The sequence below is a fragment of the Cherax quadricarinatus genome, chromosome 64 (genome assembly GCF_038502225.1).
Source record: "Cherax quadricarinatus isolate ZL_2023a chromosome 64, ASM3850222v1, whole genome shotgun sequence".
NCBI classification, from domain to species: domain Eukaryota; kingdom Metazoa; phylum Arthropoda; class Malacostraca; order Decapoda; family Parastacidae; genus Cherax; species Cherax quadricarinatus.
In genome coordinates this window covers 2338016-2357126 of record NC_091355.1, presented here as the reverse complement: position 1 = coordinate 2357126, position 19111 = coordinate 2338016, and the positions used below count along the sequence as shown (strand labels likewise).

Below are 19111 nucleotides of genomic sequence, written 5' to 3'. Positions count from 1 at the left end.
TTATCGCTTCACTTTATCTTTGACCTTATTTTCTCTCTCTCTCTCTCTCTCTCTCTCTCTCTCTCTCTCTCTCTCTCTCTCTCTCTCTCTCTCTCTCTCTCTCTCTCTCTCTCTCTCTCTCTCTCACTGTTATTACAATCTTTTCATGTTCTTACCGAGCGTTTGATTCCACACGTTCTAAGCAACATCATTACTATTCTTCTCTTCATCAGACCGCTGTTACTTCCTGTTTAGCACACGTTCCGTTACTCTCGGCTAAGTATCTGTTACTTTAAACTTCGCCAACTTGATTTCAAGTTCCCTTACTTTAAGCTAGCAATATAAGTTAGATAAAGTTACTCTAGCTTAGATAAAGTTAATTAAAGTTAAAGATAACCAGGTATCTTTTTTCTGACATTCAAATTGTTTGACACAATTGGGTTATAATATATATATATATATATATATATATATATATATATATATATATATATATATATATATATATATATATATATATATATAATATATATAATATAATGCAACAGTTAGGTATCTTTATTATGAAACATTTCGATACACAGTGGACTTCTTCAGAATCAGAAGTACAGAAAAGTTGATAGAAGCAGAAGATACTTGAAGACGATGTAATCAGTCCATCACCCTTAAAGTTTTGAGGTGGTCAGTCCACCTCAGTCTGGAGAAGACATTGTTCTATAGTATGTTTCATACTATGAGAACAATGTTCTCCAGACTGAGGGACTGACCACCTCAAAACTTTAAGGGTGATGGACTGATTACATCGTCTTCAAGCATCTTCTGCTTCTATCAACTTTCTGTACTTGACTGAAGCTTACTGTGTAAGGCGACGTTTCATAATAAAGATACTAACTATTGCATATAATAATCTTACCTAACAACCTGTCAGGTATTTTATACCATTTTAATGTTCATATATATATATATATATATATATATATATATATATATATATATATATATATATATATATATATATATATATATATATATATATATATTATGTCTATAGCATTTTTGTGCCCTCAAACAGAATTTTCTTTATAAGAATGTTTAAGAGAGTGCGGGTAAACACGCACGGTAGTAGCCTCAACAATAACAAACTTTTGGGAGCGATATCGCACGCTTGCTGTAGCTTATTGTTATACCCTGACGCACTTCTCTCCTGTCATCTCTTCCTTCTTCCTTTTCTTCACCTCTTCGCCGTTTTTTCCCGACCACCTGCTCCTCCATGCCACTCCTCCTGCTTCTCTTTCTCCTCTTCCTCCTCTTCTGCCTACCTCCCCCTCTTCCTTCTCCCCGTCACGGCTCAACAAGGAATAACAATGTTACAAAAGGCTGTTCACGTAATTACTCTCCTTGACCCTGCTAGCTCTCAGAAGAGGAGGAGGAGGAAGAGAAGGAAGAATAAGTAGGGGAGAGAGGGGGAGAATGAAGAGAAGGTAGGGGATAGAGGAGGAGGAGAAGGAAGAGGAGGTAGTGGAGAGAGGGGGAGGAGAAGGAAGAGAAGGTAGGAGATAGAGGAGGAGGAGAAGGAAGAGGAGGTAGTGGAGAGAGAGGGGAAGGAGAAGGAAGAGAAGGTAGGAGATAGAGGCGGAGGAGAAGGAAGAGGAGGTAGTGGAGAGAGGGGGAGGAGAAGGAAGAGAAGGTAGGAGATAGAGGAGGAGGAGAAGGAAGAGGAGGTAGTGGAGAGAGGGGAAGGAGAAGGAAGAGAAGGTAGGAGATAGAGGAGGAGGAGAAGGAAGAGGAGGTAGTGGAGAGAGGGGGAGGAGAAGGAAGAGAAGGTAGGAGATAGAGGAGGAGGAGAAGGAAGAGGAGGTAGTGGAGAGAGAGGGGAAGGAGAAGGAAGAGAAGGTAGGAGATAGAGGAGGAGGAGAAGGAAGAGGAGGTAGTGGAGAGAGGGGGAGGAGAAGGAAGAGAAGGTAGGAGATAGAGGAGGAGGAGAAGGAAGAGGAGGTAGTGGAGAGAGAGGGGAAGGAGAAGGAAGAGAAGGTAGGAGATAGAGGAGGAGGAGAAGGAAGAGCAGGTAGTGGAGAGAGGGGGAGGAGAAGGAAGAGAAGGTAGGAGATAGAGGAGGAGGAGAAGGAAGAGAAGGTAGGAAATAGAGAAGGAGGAGAAAGGGTAGGGGCAGGAGGCAACCCAGCCTTACCTATCCTAACTCAACCGAATCGAACTAAAACTTAGAAGTAATTACGTGTGTAACATACCATGAAGTGTCTATAACACACACACACACACACACACACACACACACACACACACACACACACACACACACACACACACACACACACACACACACACACGGTAGTAACAGTTAATAATCCCATACATCATTCAACTGCAGTATGCACCACTCTCTTGGATAGCAAGCCTTTATCCTTCATATATCACACTATTATATATCTTATTAAATTTTTCGAGCATTTTTAATGACATTTATTTTTTTCCACTAAAATTAAAATGTATTTTCTGTAAAAGAAGAATTAATTTAGATTAAAATTGCGTAGTCAAATAGATCTTAATTGTTCCTCTTCCTGGACGAGGTGTTAATGTAGGAAGGACCACTGAGCATTGTTTCTGCTGTCGTCCCCACATCTCGTGGATAGCCAGAAGACAGCTATTACGCCACAAGACGGGCAGGCATCAGTATGTTCCCCGTGTTCTTTGCTGAAGGTTATTAGTGAGTGAATTATAGAGTTCAGAATATGCTTTCAGTGTAGAAATATGAGAAATTAATGAGATGAGAGAGAGAGAGAGAGAGAGAGAGAGAGAGGGAGAGAGAGGGGGAAAGAGAGAGAGAAAGAGAGAGAGAGAGAGAGAGAGAGAGAGAGAGAGAGAGAGAGAGACAGAGAGGGGGGGAAAGAGAGAGAGAGAGAGAGAGAGAGAGAGAGAGAGAGAGAGAGAGAGAGAGAGAGAGAGAGAGAGAGAGAGAGAGAGAGAGAGAGAGAGAGACAACAAGGGCTCCCTCACTCATAAATACTGGGAAAGAGTGAATAAATAAACACAGGACTAGTTAGTGGAGAGAGAGAGAGATAGAGAGAGAGAGAGAGAGAGAGAGAGAGAGAGAGAGAGAGAGAGAGAGAGAGAGAGAGAGAGAGAGAGAGAGAGAGAGAGAGAGAGAGAATGATTTAGGAAGACAGAGAGGGAGGAAAGAATGGAAAAAAGAAATTGAGGGAGGGAATAATGGAGAGCAGAAGATGACAGAGTGAGAACATGATGGAAGAAGTAAGAGATGGAAATATATCTTGTGGAAAGGGGAATAAGAACGGAAGAAGAGGAAGAGGAGGCAGAGGAGAAGAATGAGAGGGAAGATAACAAAGAGGAGGAGGAGAAGGAGGAGAAAGAGGAAGAAGAAAATAAAAGAAAGGAAATATTGATAGAGAAACGGAGTAATAATGATAAAAAGACAAAAGAGGAATATAGCAAATATTGTTTATAATAGTAAACAGTGACGTCACAACCACTAACAGTGACGTCACAACCACTAACAGTGACGTCACAACCACTAACAGTGACGTCACAACCACTAACAGTGACGTCACAACCACTAACAGTGACGTCACAACCACTAACAATGACGTCACAAACAGTAACAGTGACGTCACAACCACAAACAGTGTTGTCACAACCACAGTGACGTCACACACCATCTATTACTTCCAGTTTAACTTAAGTAACTCTCCACTCCTGACCATTTATTTACGTGTTACACAGTGGTGGTTAATTCTATATTTATTGCCATTGTTGTTGTTGCTGCTGGTGTTGTTGTTGCTGCTATTGTTGTTGTTACTATTGTTGTTGCTGCTATTGTTGTAGCTGCTGCTATTGTTGTTTTAACTGTGTCTATTGCTGTTGTTGCTGCTGCTAGTGTTGACACTGCTGGTGTTGTTGTTGTTTCTGCTGCTAGTGCTGTTACTGCTGGTGTTGTTGTTGTTGCTTCTGCTATTATTGTTGCTGCTGCTGTTATTCTTGCTGTTATTGCTGCTGCTATTGTTGCTTTTTCTGTGTAGGTTCTTCAGCATTGTTAAAGACATGGTCTTACGCTGAGTCTCGGGCCATTTTGGTGTCCAGGACAATGACTTTGACAATCTTCTACCAGTCCTGCCTGAAATTCTTTTCTTAACTACGTGATACGCCATGTATGTCTCCTTAAATCCTTCAATCTCCTGTACTGTACCTATGTAATCACCTTGGTGAGCAAATCCGTTCATTGTGTTTAGTGTTCCGTAGCACAGGAACTGTTCGTCTCTCACTGTGTCATTCTCTCTTTAGCATGTTATCCACTTGTGTCTAAGATCGTCTAGTATTGACGGTATTAGTGATAGAGGCTAGGACCTTGGGTAGCTTTAAGAAGAGACTGGACAAATATATGAGCGGGAGGGGCTGGGTTTGATTGGTGTCATTGGGTACGGGAGTTATTTCTAGGGAAGCTTTAGGTAGTAGTCGTTTTGATAAGGACTTGCCTCGCATGGGCCAGTAGGCCTTCTGCAGTGTTCCTCCATTCTTATGTTCTTATGTATTGTCGGTGCTTCAGGTCAGAGAGACAACGAGGTGTTCCTGACTGACTCGCAGTTGGTTTCTTGGTCAGTTCACTTTCACCGTTGTCACATCTGGAAGACGGTCTTCCCACGACTGTGTATTGGACAAACAAGACTCACACACGGCACTAATTGGGAGAGGCGCCAGGAACCTCTCAGCGCAACCTCTCAGCGCAACCTCTCAGTGCAACCTCTCAGCGCAACCTCTCAGCGCAACCTCTCAGCGCAACCTCTCAGGACTCATGGTATAATATACCGTATTTAGTGTCTTTTTAGTATTATATATACTGCTTGATGAACAGTGACAGCAGGTGTAAGCAGACTAATACCCAGGTATCTATATACTGCTTGATGAACAGTGACAGCAGGTGTAAGCAGACTAATACCCAGGTATCTATATACTGCTTGATGAACAGTGACAGCAGGTGTAAGCAGACTTACTCATACCTACCGTTCAGTCTACGAGAAGATTAGTGATAGCACTTTATCCGTACATGAAAGGAGATGATTGTTGGTTGTGTTTCAGAAAGTATCGCTCAGAGCTATTGTGTCAAGGCATTCAGAATCATTCGCCCATGTTTTTTATAAGCCTCGCCCATTTGCATAAAACTCATTTAGTTGCAGCTTGCTTGATAAGGTTAAATCCCTGGCTTGTGAATATTACCTTAGCCATGAGAGAGAGAGAGAGAGAGAGAGAGAGAGAGAGACGGGGGTTTGTTTAAGTGTTTGTAAGCAAGTTTATTTGGCGTAGGTGTGGGCAGGTGAGTTTTTTTTCTTCTCTAGAGCTGTGTTCTAGTGTTTCCTCCTAGTAACTAGTAACTAGGCTAACTAAACTATCAAGTAGTTGCTGAGAAAGTAATTACCAACTTATTTTTAAACCTTCGCAGCTACAAGAGCAGGTATGTGTGTGTGTGTGTGTGTGTGTACTCACCTATTTGTACTCACCTATTTGTGGTTGCAGGGGTCGAGTCACAGCTCCTGGCCCCGCCTCTTCGCTGATTGCTACTAGGTCCTCTCTCTCCCTGCCCCATGAGCTCTATCATACCTCGCCTTAAAACTATGTATGGTTCCTGCCTCCACCACATCACTTTCTAGGCTATTCCATGGCCTGACTACTCTATGACTGAAGAAATACTTCCTAACATCCCTTTGATTCATCTGAGTCTTCAACTTCCAATTGTGACCTCTTGTGTCTGTGTCCCATCTCTGGAACATCCCGTCTTTGTCCACCTCGTCTATTCCGCGCAGTATTTTATATGTCGTTATCATGTCTCCCCTGACCCTCCTGGCCTCCAGTGTCGTCAGGCCGATTTCCCTCAACCTTTCTTCATAGGACAATCCCCGTAGCTCTGGGACTAGTCTTGTTGCAAACCTGTGTGTGTGTGTGTGTGTGTGTGTGTGTGTGTGTGTGTGTGTGTGTGTGTGTGTGTGTGTATGTGTGTGTATATGTGTGTATATGTGTGTGTGTGTGTGTGTGTGTGTGTGTGTGTGTGTGTGTGTGTGCCTGTACTCACCTAGTTGAACTCGCCTATTTGTGGCTGCAGGGGGTTGATTCATAGCTCCTGGTCCCGCTCTTCGCTAGTCACTAGATCCACTCTCCCCTTCTCCATGATCTTAACCGTACCTTTTCTTAAAGCTGTGTATGGACCCTGCCTCCACTACATCAGTGTGTGTGTGTGAGCGACAGATAAAGTGGGTTTATCAGTCTTGTCTCTGGGTGAGAGGTGTCCGTGGTGGTCTCAATGCCAGGACTCAGAGCTACATGTACAGAGCCAGCTTGCGTGTGTGGGAGGGTGAGGGAGGGGGTGAGCTGTGAAAGGAGGGAAGGGGAACTGTGAAGGGAGGGGAGGTGTGAAGGGAAGGGAGGTGTGGAGGGAGGGGAGGTGTAAAGGGAGGGGAAGTGTGAAGGGAGGGGAGATGTGAAGGGAGGGGGGTGAGCTGTGCAGGGAGAGGGATGAGCTGTGCAGGGAGAGGGGTGAGCTGTACAGGGAAGGGGGGTGAGCTGTGATGGGAGGGGAGGTGTGAAGGGAGTGAAGGTGTGAAGAAAGGGGGAGGTGTGAAGGGAGGGAGAGATGAAAGGGGATAGAAAATGTTGAGTTTGCTGTCACATAATATAACTTGCATATATGAACCTAGAGAGAAATCCTTTAGTTCGGATAGTAAATACAGGTGCCATTAACTAGACCACCATTTACTAAAGGTGCACAGTAAGCCACTATTAATAGTGCACAACACTGGTGTCACTGTAAGTGTCACCATTAACCAATGGTGCACATCAGACTCTGGTATCATTGTATGAGCCACCAACAGCGATGCACAATACACAGTTTAAAGAGTAGGTATGATACCCAGGCGATTAAGCATAATATGTGATTGTCAGTAGCCGAGAGGCACCTGACTTGAACCCCGGCAAACACAAATAGGGGAGCACAAGTTGGCACCACCTCACCCCTTAGCTTCCGACAACACTTAAGGGGTAAAGGGTCGCCCGAAACACGTTCGTACACCCTTAAGGGCAAGCCTAGGGGGTTATGTGGCGAGGATGTTCACACCGAGAGAAACTAGGTCACACTGTGTGACTGTTACAAGACATGGAGAATTACACAGTGTGACTGTGTTACAAGACAGGGAGAGTCATAGTGTAGGTCACACTGTGTGGTGTGTTACAAGACAGGGAGAGTCATAGTGTAGGTCACACTGTGTGGTGTGTTACAAGACAGGGAGAGTCACGGTGTAGGTCACACTGTGTGGTGTGTTACAAGACAGGGAGAGTCACAGTGTAGGTCACACTGTGTGGTGTGTTACAAGACAGGGAGAGTCACAGTGTAGGTCACACTGTATGGTGTGTTACAAGACAGGGAGAGTCACAGTGTAGGTCACACTGTGTGGTGTGTTACAAGACAGGGGGAGTCATGGTGTAGGTCACACTATGTGGTGTGTTACAAGACAGGGAGAGTCACAGTGTAGGTCACACTGTGTGGTGTGTTACAAGACAGGGAGAGTCACAGTGTAGGTCACACTGTGTGGTGTGTTACAAGACAGGGAGAGTCACAGTGTAGGTCACACTGTGTGGTGTGTTACAAGACAGGGAGAGTCACAGTGTAGGTCACACTGTGTGGTGTGTTACAAGACAGGGAGAGTCACAGTGTAGGTCACACTGTGTGGTGTGTTACAAGACAGGGAGAGTCACAGTGTAGGTCACACTGTGTGGTGTGTTACAAGACAGGGAGAGTCACAGTGTAGGTCACACTGTGTGGTGTGTTACAAGACAGGGAGAGTCACAGTGTAGGTCACACTGTGTGGTGTGTTACAAGACAGGGAGAGTCACAGTGTAGGTCACACTGTGTGGTGTGTTACAAGACAGGGAGAGTCACAGTGTAGGTCACACTGTGTGGTGTGTTACAAGACAGGGAGAGTCACAGTGTAGGTCACACTGTGTGGTGTGTTACAAGACAGGGAGAGTCACAGTGTAGGTCACACTGTGTGGTGTGTTACAAGACAGGGAGAGTCACAGTGTAGGTCACACTGTGTGGTGTGTTACAAGACAGGGAGAGTCACAGTGTAGGTCACACCTACATACAATAAGTGTAGCTGGTTTACAGAAACACTTTTGTCTAAAAATACGACTAGTCTGGTGACCACTGGCATGAATATTATGATGCAAACTCTACTTAAGCTGCACAAAGTGGCACTCTACTTCACTTGTACTGACTAAAACTCTACTTGTAATAGGTAAAAAGGACCTATGCAAGTCAACTATGGTATCCCTGCTAATTTACACTCAACACTAACTCCTTCCATCTACCCGAATTCATTCACACGCCCACGCCCACGCCCACGCCCATACCCTACTTGTCAGGCCATCCCGTGGAATGGTGATTCCCAAGTGACAGTAACTGCAGCTGTGCTGGCAGGAAACCCTTGAACGTCTCGTAGCTGATGAACCTTTAATGCAATACTTGACGATATCCTCAGTGTTCTTCTGAGGTCTTCAACCTCAGACTGACAATGCTGAAGTCTTCAACCTCAGACTGACAATGCTGAAGTCTTCAACCTCAGACTGACAATACTGAACTCTTCAACCTCAGACTGACAATGCTGAAGTCTTCAACCTCAGACTGACAATGCTGAAGTCTTCAACCTCAGACTGACAATACTGAAGTCTTCAACCTCAGACTGACAATGCTGAAGTCTTCAACCTCAGACTGACAATACTGAACTCTTCAACCTCAGACTGACAATACTGAAGTCTTCAACCTCAGACTGACAATACTGAAGTCTTCAACCTCAGACTGACAATACTGAAGTCTTCAACCTCAGACTGACAATACTGAAGTCTTCAACCTCAGACTGACAATACTGAACTCTTCAACCTCAGACTGACAATACTGAAGTCTTCAACCTCAGACTGACAATACTGAACTCTTCAACCTCAGACTGACAATACTGAAGTCTTCAACCTCAGACTGACAATACTGAAGTCTTCAACCTCAGACTGACAATACTGAAGTCTTCAACCTCAGACTGACAATACTGAACTCTTCAACCTCAGACTGACAATACTGAAGTCTTCAACCTCAGACTGACAATACTGAAGTCTTCAACCTCAGACTGACAATACTGAAGTCTTCAACCTCAGACTGACAATGCTGAAGTCTTCAACCTCAGACTGACAATGCTGAAGTCTTCAACCTCAGACTGACAATACTGAAGTCTCCAACCTCAGGCTGACAATACTGAAGTCTCCCAGCTCAAGCTGACACTACTGAAGTCTCCCAGCTCAGGCTGACAATACTGAAGTCTCCAACCTCAGACTGACAATACTGAAGTCTCCAACCTCAGGCTGACAATACTGAAGTCTCCCAATTCAGACTGACAATACTGAAGTCTCCCAGCTCAAGCTGACACTACTGAAGTCTCCCAGCTCAGGCTGACACTACTGAAGACTCCCAGCTCAAGCTGACAATACTGAAGTCTCCCAGCTCAGGCTGACAATACTGAAGTCCTCAAGCTGACACTACTGAAGTCTCCCAGCTCAGGCTGACAATACTGAAGTCTCCCAGCTCAAGCTGACACTACTGAAGTCTCCCAGCTCAGACTGACAATACTGAAGTCTCCCAGCTCAAGCTGACACTACTGAAGTCTCCCAGCTCAGGCTGACAATACTGAAGTCTCCCAGCTCAAGCTGACACTACTGAAGTCTCCCAGCTCAGACTGACAATACTGAAGTTTCCCAGCTCAGGCTGACAATACTGAAGTCTCCCAGCTCAAGCTGACACTACTGAAGTCTCCCAGCTCAGGCTGACAATACTGAAGTCTCCCAGCTCAAGCTGACACTACTGAAGTCTCCCAGCTCAGGCTGACAATACTGAAGTCTCCCAGCTCAGGCTGACAATACTGAAGTCTCCCAGCTCAGGCTGACAATACTGAAGTCTCCCAGCTCAGGCTGACAATACTGAAGTCTCCCAGCTCAAGCTGACACTACTGAAGTCTCCCAGTTCAAGCTGACAATACTAAAATCTTGGAATATTACAGCAAAACGTAGCTAGCTTTTGTTCCCACTGTGTAACTATCATATAGAACAGTGTAGCAGCGCACTGCCGGTGTTCCCACTGTGTAACTATCATATAGAACAGTGTAGCAGCGCACTGCCGGTGTTCCCACTGTGTAACTATCATATAGAACAGTGTAGCAGCGCACTGCGGGTGTTCCCACTGTGTAACTATCATATAGAACAGTGTAGCAGCGCACTGTGGGTGTACCCACTTTTGTTTACAAAAACTATCAACTTAATATAAGGAGAGTGATGTACTTGATAAGATGTTGTTGGAACCTTCTTAAGACGCACCTTACAACATTCTCAAGAAGTGATATACATCTTACTACCTTCTCAAGAAGCACCTTCTTACAAGACGCCAGGGTCTTCACGCTCGAACCACAGGAACTATGATTACGTTTTTGTACCTTGTTCCTGTACTTAGGGTGGATTTAGTCTTTCTATCCTACCGTGACGAGGGTGAGAGGGAAAGTGAGTGAGTGAGAGAGAGAGAGAGAGAGAGAGAGAGAGAGAGAGAGAGAGAGAGAGAGAGAGAGAGAGAGAGAGAGAGAGAGAGAGAGAGAGAGCCTTATCTATCTATGACCATCCTATTTACCTGATATTTAGTACACACACACCGGAGCTGTGACTCGACCCCTGCAACCACATATAAGTGAGTGAGTACACACAGGGACGAGGGAATGCCTTAATACGGTGCAGTGGGAAAGATAACTGGAAGGAAAAATCACTGGGCGAGATGGAGTACCTGGCTGGGAGGCAGCAGCGGAAACAAGAACAACAAAGAGAGTCCTTGGTTTAACCAGGGATGCAGAGAAGTAAAAAAAAGAGAAGCATATGAGTGTAGAGAAACTACAGGAAGCGAAGTACGGAGGGGAACAGTGAAGTGAACAGATTAGCCAGAAATGAACATATAAGTGTGAGGAGAGAGGACAGTTTGAGAATGACAAAGCAGCTAAGGCCAAGTCTGAACCATTACAGCCACATCAGAAGAAAGTGACAGTGAATGACCAGGTAATCCAGCTGAAGAAGTGAGGACGTGAACTCGCAAAAAAAAGAAATAAAAATAACAAGAAAGTCTGTGAAGTGCTGAACAAACGATTTCAATTAAACTTGTCTGTGGAAATCGAGGCAATACCAGAAAGACTAAACAAGTGGGGACTCCAGCAGGTCCTGGACACCTTACACGCAATGGGGAAAGAGGTAAAAAGGAACTTCTTTTGATGGAGCTGGATACATGAGAGGCAATGACCTGACAAAATGTCGCAATAATTTAATTCTGCGAGAGGGAACAGAAGCACTGTTTGACCCACCAACCGAGATCTACAATAAATCAATGGACACAGGACAGTTTCCAGCCGTCTCTCACCCTACCTAGGTGGGAGACGAAACCACGTCAGGGGAGTCTGACAAGGTTCCCCATGTGACTATATATATATATATATATATATATATATATATATATATATATATATATATATATATATATATATATATATATATATATATATATATATATATATATATATATATATATATATATATATATATATATATATATATATATATATATATATATATATGTTAGATTAATCACCTGTGTGATTCTCCTAATATATCTCAGGTGTCAAGGTCATCTAGTTTCTCTTATGATTCCTGCTTCTTTCTCTCTACCTCCTACCTCCTAATTTAGTCACAAGTGCCTCATGTTCACCTGATTCTCTCCAGCGCCGCTCAGCCTCACCACAACAGCCTCTCCTCTAAGTTACCTTACACCAGCTGCATATGATCATCCAACACTGAATATGTAACCAAGTATCAGTCGGCTGGTGGGGGTGGCATCTTGGGCAGGGCGAGACGTATGGGTAGTCTTTTTTTACACCTGACATTCTGTTGGTTGGGACAAAAACTTTATGTATCTGTCATGACTTAGTTAAGTTAGGCAAGGTTACTGTTGGATAACTAGGTTAGGTTAAGTTTTGTTACGATATCTTCTCAATGCATATACGCCAAAAAGCGTTTATCTATCAGTACGTATACAAGGAGAATTGTATGTCTCAGTGTATATATCTCACTGTATATATACCGAGGGCTTTATTTAATCCCTATTTTCGATATTAAAGTATCCTTGACTGGAAGTGTACAGGCGACATGCGGCCTTCATGACCCTCGTGAAGTCGACAGACTTTAAGCACAATCAATCAACCAGCTCTTAAGTGTGTATATACCTGTGATATACTTATGTGTGTGTTTGTCCCTCCTGTTCATCTGTCTCTCCCCACCACTGAGTCAGTGGGTAGTAGTAGTGTACCTGTTGCATTAACCCCTCCCACGGCAGCAGGAGTAAACAGGTCCTCCCACGCGTCGAACTCACCTCTTGTGTTCTTTGCAGGAGGCATCGATGTCCCCACTCTCAGCCGAACGCACGTCGCTGGCAGCACACTGCTCTCTATGATGAGAAGGCTCACATGGAGTACACCACAGAGCAGTCTTCAGCCTACCGTTCCTACTCCACCAGCCAGCACCAGGCAGCTCTCAAGATGGAGAAGAAATACGTCGATTCTATCAGGTATGTCCCCTCGCTCGGTCTACCTTTCCTACTCCACCAGTCAATCTTCAGTCTACCGTTCCTTGTCCACCAGTCAGTCCCCGACGTGGAGGAGTAACACTCTAATAAATAATTATTTTAGCTCTATCATTCTTGGGATAAGTCGCTGACTCAAGTGTTTGTCTGGTAGTGACCCGCTTAGTAGTGCAGTTGTCTCTGGGGTTGGCAAGTAGCAACCCCAGACGTGGGCTACTGTAAACAGTGCTGTAGTATACCAACAGAGACGTCAATGTAGTATCCATATGTCTCATGACGGGGAATGGCATAACCACCCCGGGATCACCTCTCACATTCACTGATAAGGGGGTTGTGTAGGGGAGAGAGCACTGGGGAAGGTTGTGTAGGGGAGAGAACACTGGGGAAGGTTGCGTAGGGGAGAGAGCACTGGGGAAGGTTGTGTAGGGGAGAGAGCACTGGGGAAGGTTGCGTAGGGGAGAGAGCACTGGGGAAGGTTGCGTAGGGGAGAGAGCACTGGGGAAGGTTGTGTAGGGGAGAGAACACTGGGGAAGGTTGTGTAGGGGAGAGAACACTGGGGAAGGTTGTGTAGGGGAGAGAACACTGGGGAAGGTTGCGTAGGGGAGAGAGCACTGGGGAAGGTTGCGTAGGGGAGAGAACACTGGGGAAGGTTGCGTAGGGGAGAGAGCACTGGGGAAGGTTGCGTAGGGGAGAGAACACTGGGGAAGGTTGCGTAGGGAAGAGAGCATTGGGGAAGGTTGCGTAGGGGAGAGAGCACTGGGGAAGGTTGTGTAGGGGAGAACATTGGATAAGGGTGTTAAGGGTGGAGTCCAAGGATACTTTCTATAAAGTATTCTAAGTATATGCGAGGTCACAAGCAAATTTTTTAAAGAGAAAGGTTTGTTTCAAGGATCTTTCTTGCAGTTCATCCTGTGACCCTCGAAACCTGGCTTGAGGTCACGTCTACTTGTTGATCTCCTGTTCAACCAGGCTGTTGTTAGCGGCCATATGACCCCCATCAAGAAGACACACACACACACACACACACACACACACACACACACACACACACACACACACACACACACACACACTCTCACACACACACACACACACACACACACACACACACACACACACACACACACACACACACACACATACACACACACATACACACACACACACACACACACACACACATACACACACACATACACACACACACACACACACACACACACACACACACAGAATACCTGACAGGGAGGCAACAACGAGTCATGGTACGTAATGATGTATCACAGTGGGCACCTGTGACGAGCGGGGTCCCACAGGGGTCGGTCCTAGGACCAGTGCTATTTTTGGTATATGTGAACGACATGACGGAAGGGTTAGACTCAGAAGTGTCCCTGTTTGCAGATGATGTGAAGTTAATGAGGAGAATTAAATCTGATGAGGACCAGGCAGGACTTCAAAGAGACCTGGACAGACTGGACACCTGGTCCAGCAAATGGCTTCTCGAATTTAATCCTGCCAAATGCAAAGTCATGAAGATGGGGGAGGGGCACAGAAGACCACAGACAGAGTATAGGCTAGGTGGCCAAAGACTGCAAACCTCACTCAAGGAGAAAGATCTTGGGGTGAGTATAACACCGAGCATGTCTCCGGAAGCACACATCAATCAGATAACTGCTGCAGCATATGGGCGCCTGGCAAACCTGAGAACAGCATTCCGATACCTTAGTAAGGAATCATTCAAGACACTGTACACCGTGTATGTCAGGCCCATACTGGAGTATGCAGCACCTGTTTGGAACCCGCACTTGATAAAGCACGTCAAGAAACTAGAGAAAGTACAAAGGTTTGCGACAAGGTTAGTTCCAGAGCTAAGGGGAATGTCCTATGAGGAAAGATTAAGGGAAATCGGCCTGACCACACTGGAGGACAGGAGGGTCAGGGGAGACATGATAACGACATATAAAATACTGCGTGGAATAGACAAGGTGGACAAAGACAGGATGTTCCAGGGAGGGGACACAGAAACAAGAGGCCACAATTGGAAGTTGAAGACACAAATGAGTCAGAGAGATAGTAGGAAGTATTTCTTCAGTCATAGAGTTGTAAGGCAGTGGAATAGCCTAGAAAATGACGTAGTGGAGGCAGGAACCATACACAGTTTTAAGACGAGGTTTGATAAAGCTCATGGAGCGGGGAGAGAGAGGGCCTAGTAGCAACCGGTGAAGAGGCGGGGCCAGGAGCTAGGACTCGACCCCTGCAACCACAAATAGGTGAGTACACACACACACACACACACACACACACACACACACACACACACACACACACACCTTCTGTATGAACATACCCAGGATGCTACATACAACAGCCACTTAACACCCAGGTACCTATTTACTCCTAGTTGAACACAGGCTGCTCAACTGAGGAGACTTACTCATTGATCTCGCTTTGCCCGGGAATCGAACCGGTAAACTTCTTTAGTACCAACTGCATTCAAACTTGTATATATGGACACAGTCTTCGAAATGCGGGTTATTTGTGAATTGTTCCAGTCATGGTTTTGTGACTTGTGTTATATATCATGTGAAATCGATTTCCATATTGTCATAAGGCTGTGCGGCGGCCGCGCCAGGGAAGGCCTAGCCTGGCGTAGGCCGTGTAGGGGTCAAGTAAATTTGTAAGGAAGTTTGACGAGAGATTAAGGTCATGGAGACGAGTTGAAGACGTGTGTGTTTCTTGGTATCTCTCACTGTCTCCCATTTCTCACTGTCTCCCATCAGTCACCGTCACCCGTCTGTCACCGTCAGTCATCTCTCACTGTCTCCCATCTCTCACTGTCACCCGTCTGTCACAGTCAGTCATCTCTCAGTCTCCCATCTCTCACTACCTCCTATCTCTCACTGTCACTCGTCTATCACCGTCAGTCATCTCTCACTGTCACTCGTCTGTCACCGTCAGTCATCTCTCAGTCACCCATCTCTTACTGTCACCGTCTGTCGCCGTCAGTTATCTCTTAGTTTCCCGTCTCTCACTGTCACCCGTCTGTCACCGTCAGTCATCTCTTAGTCTCCCATCTCTCACTGTCATCCGTCTGTCACCGTCAGCTATCTCTCACTGTCACCCGTCTGTCACCGTCAGTCATCTCTTAGTCTCCTATCTCTCACTGTCATCCGTCTGTCACCGTCAGCTATCTCTCACTGTCACCCGTCTGTCACCGTCAGTCATCTCTTAGTCTCCTATCTCTCACTGTCATCCGTCTGTCACCGTCAGCTATCTCTCACTGTCACCCGTCTGTCACCGTCAGTCATCTCTCAGTCTCCCATCTCTCGCTGTCTCCCATCTCTCACTGTCTCCCATCTCTCACTGTCTCCCATCTCTCACTATCACCGTCAGTCATCTCTCAGTCTCCCATCTCTCGCTGTCTCCCATCTCTCACTGTCTCCCATCTCTCACTATCACCGTCAGTCATCTCTCAGTCTCCCATCTCTCGCTGTCTCCCATCTCTCACTGTCTCCCATCTCTCACTGTCTCCCATCTCTCACTATCACCGTCAGTCATCTCTCAGTCTCCCATCTCTCGCTGTCTCCCATCTCTCACTGTCTCCCATCTCTCACTCTCTCCCATCTCTCACTGTCTCCCATCTCTCACTATCACCGTCAGTCATCTCTCAATCTCCCGTCTCTCGCTGTCTCCCATCTCTCACTGTCTCCCATCTCTCACTGTCTCCCATCTCTCACTGTCTCCTATCTCTCACTGTCTCCCATCTCTCACTGTCACCGTCAGTCATCTCTCAGTCTCCCGTCTCTCGCTGTCTCCCATCTCCCACTGTCTCCCATCTCTCACTGTCTCCCATCTCTCACTATCACCGTCAGTCATCTCTCAGTCTCCCATCTCTCGCTGTCTCCCATCTCTCACTGTCTCCCATCTCTCACTGTCTCCCATCTCTCACTATCACCGTCAGTCATCTCTCAGTCTCCCATCTCTCACTGTCTCCCATCTCTCACTGTCTCCCATCTCTCACTGTCTCCCATCTCTCAATGTCTCCCATCTCTCACTATCACCGTCAGTCATCTCTCAGTCTCCCATCTCTCGCTGTCTCCCATCTCTCACTGTCTCCCATCTCTCACTGTCTCCCATCTCTCACTGTCTCCCATCTCTCACTGTCTCCCATCTCTCACTATCACCGTCAGTCATCTCTCAGTCTCCCATCTCTCACTGTCTCCCATCTCTCACTGTCTCCCATCTCTCACTGTCTCCCATCTCTCACTGTCTCCCATCTCTCACTGTCTCCCATCTCTCACTGTCTCCCATCTCTCACTGTCTCCCATCTCTCACTGTCTCCCATCTCTCACTGTCTCCCATCTCTCAGTCTCCCGTCTCTCACGCAAGAAACAATCACTCAAATGTCTCTCTCATATCTCACACTTGACACACTTAATTGTCTCGATATAACTAAACTATAATTCCATTTACAGTTTTACTCGCTGCCTCGTCATGGCTCCTTGTGATTTTTTTTTATCTTGAAATACTTAAAAAAAATGGAAGTATTTCTGTATAACTTTCATTGCTATGCAATATTTTTTTTTCACTATATTATAGAAAAATTTATTTCATTAATGGCGATTTTATGAGTACTCTCTAGTTAATGAGGAGATAAGGACAATAATTTGATCTTGGATATGGAACCACAGTTCTACACTCTGGTGTAAGCTGGCTCAGCCACTGACCTGGTCAGTGGTCTGGAGACGACTTGTCGTGTTTCCTGACGGAGGAAGCACCTCCTTCAGGATAACCTTGGTGGTGTATGATCAAGTGGACATCTCAGAGGCATCAGAATACAACCAGAAATGTTAACCTTACTAAAAAGCAAAATAAATCCCTCACATACAATAGAGATAGATAGATAGAGATAGAGAGAGAGAGAGAGAGAGAGAGAGAGAGAGAGAGAGAGAGAGAGAGAGAGAGAGAGAGAGAGAGAGAGAGAGAGAGAGAGAGAGAGAGAGAGAGAGAGAGAGAGAGAGAGAGAGAGAGAGAGAGAGAGAGAGAAAGCTTGGTGTCAGTCAGGGGTGAGAGACAAAAGAGGGAAGGTGTGACTCGACACACGAGATGCGAGAAGAGCAAGAAAGCAGAGGAGAGGGAGATAAAAAGGGAATAACTAAACGTTTTAAAGAGAGAAGTGAGAGAGAGATGTGTAAGTGCTTGTAGAAAAGACCGAGAGAGAGAGAGAGAGAGAGAAAGTTAGCGGCGGCGTGGTGACCACACTGTAGCAGGCTGGTAGCTTGGTGACCAGTATCGACCAGCTCCAGTGAGCGGGGGATACTCACACTGTGTACATATACTCTCACACAGTCAGCCGTGTACACTCAGTGTACACACACACACAGTCACACAGTGAGCTGAGGACACCCATAGTGTGTATATAAACACAGTGTTGGAAGGACAGAGTGTGAGCACACATACTGCTAGTCACCTATGACATGTACACCTATGTCTCATCTCAAGACATATTCAAACTCGACTGGAAATAAACTATGATTCAACCCCAGCAAGCACAGCAAGGTAAGTACACTCACCTGGTGCCAGAACCTACCACTTAAGAACACTTCTGACACCTGGAATGTATCACCTGTCACCTTGGAACCTCATTCATAATCTATTGTGTCTACCTACCTGGAGGGTGTTTCGGGGGTCAATGCCCCCGCGACCCAGTCCTTGACCTGGCCTCCAGGTGGATAAGGGCCTGATCAACCAGGCTGTTACTGCTGGTCTCACGTAGTCCAACCTACGAACCACAACCCAGCTGGTCAGGTACTAACTTTGGGTATCTGTCCAGATCCCTCTTGAAGGCAGCCAGGGGTCTTGAAGGCAGCCAGGGGTTTTGAAGGCAGCCAGGGGTCTTGAAGGCAGCCAGGGGTTTTGAAGGCAGCCAGGGGTCTTGAAGGCAGCCAGGGGTCTTGAAGGCAGCCAGGGGTTTTGAAGGCAACCAGGGGTCTTGAAGGCAACCAGGGGTTTTGAAGGCAACCAGGGGTCTTGTAGGCAGCCAGGGGTTTTGAAGGCAGCCAGGGGTCTTGAAGGCAGCCAGGGGTTTTGAAGGCAACCAGGGGTTTTGAAGGCAACCAGGGGTTTTGAAGGCAACCAGGGGTCTTGTAGGCAGCCAGGGGTCTTGAAGGCAGCCAGGGGTCTTGAAGGCAGCCAGGGGTTTTGAAGGCAGCCAGGGGTCTTGAAGGCAGCCAGGGGTCTTGAAGGCAACCAGGGGTTTTGAAGGCAACCAGGGGTTTTAAAGGCAACCAGGGCTCTTGTAGGCAGCCAGGGGTCTTGAAGGCAGCCAGGGGTCTTGAAGGCAGCCAGGGGTCTTGAAGGCAACTAGGGGTTTTGAAGGCAACCAGGTGTCTTGTAAGCAGCCAGGGGTCTTGA

At 46.1% G+C, this 19111-nt stretch overlaps 1 protein-coding gene across 2 annotated transcripts in view; it reads left to right on the top strand.

Moving 5' to 3' along the window:
* LOC128699978 (uncharacterized) overlaps positions 1-19111 on the top strand; it is a 128886-nt gene that overhangs the window by 67519 nt on the left and 42256 nt on the right. For both annotated transcript variants that reach the window (XM_053792835.2, XM_070098703.1), the window contains one exon: positions 12506-12682. In XM_053792835.2, coding sequence (XP_053648810.2) covers positions 12506-12682 — 177 coding nt within the window. The remainder of the gene's footprint in view (positions 1-12505; positions 12683-19111) is intronic.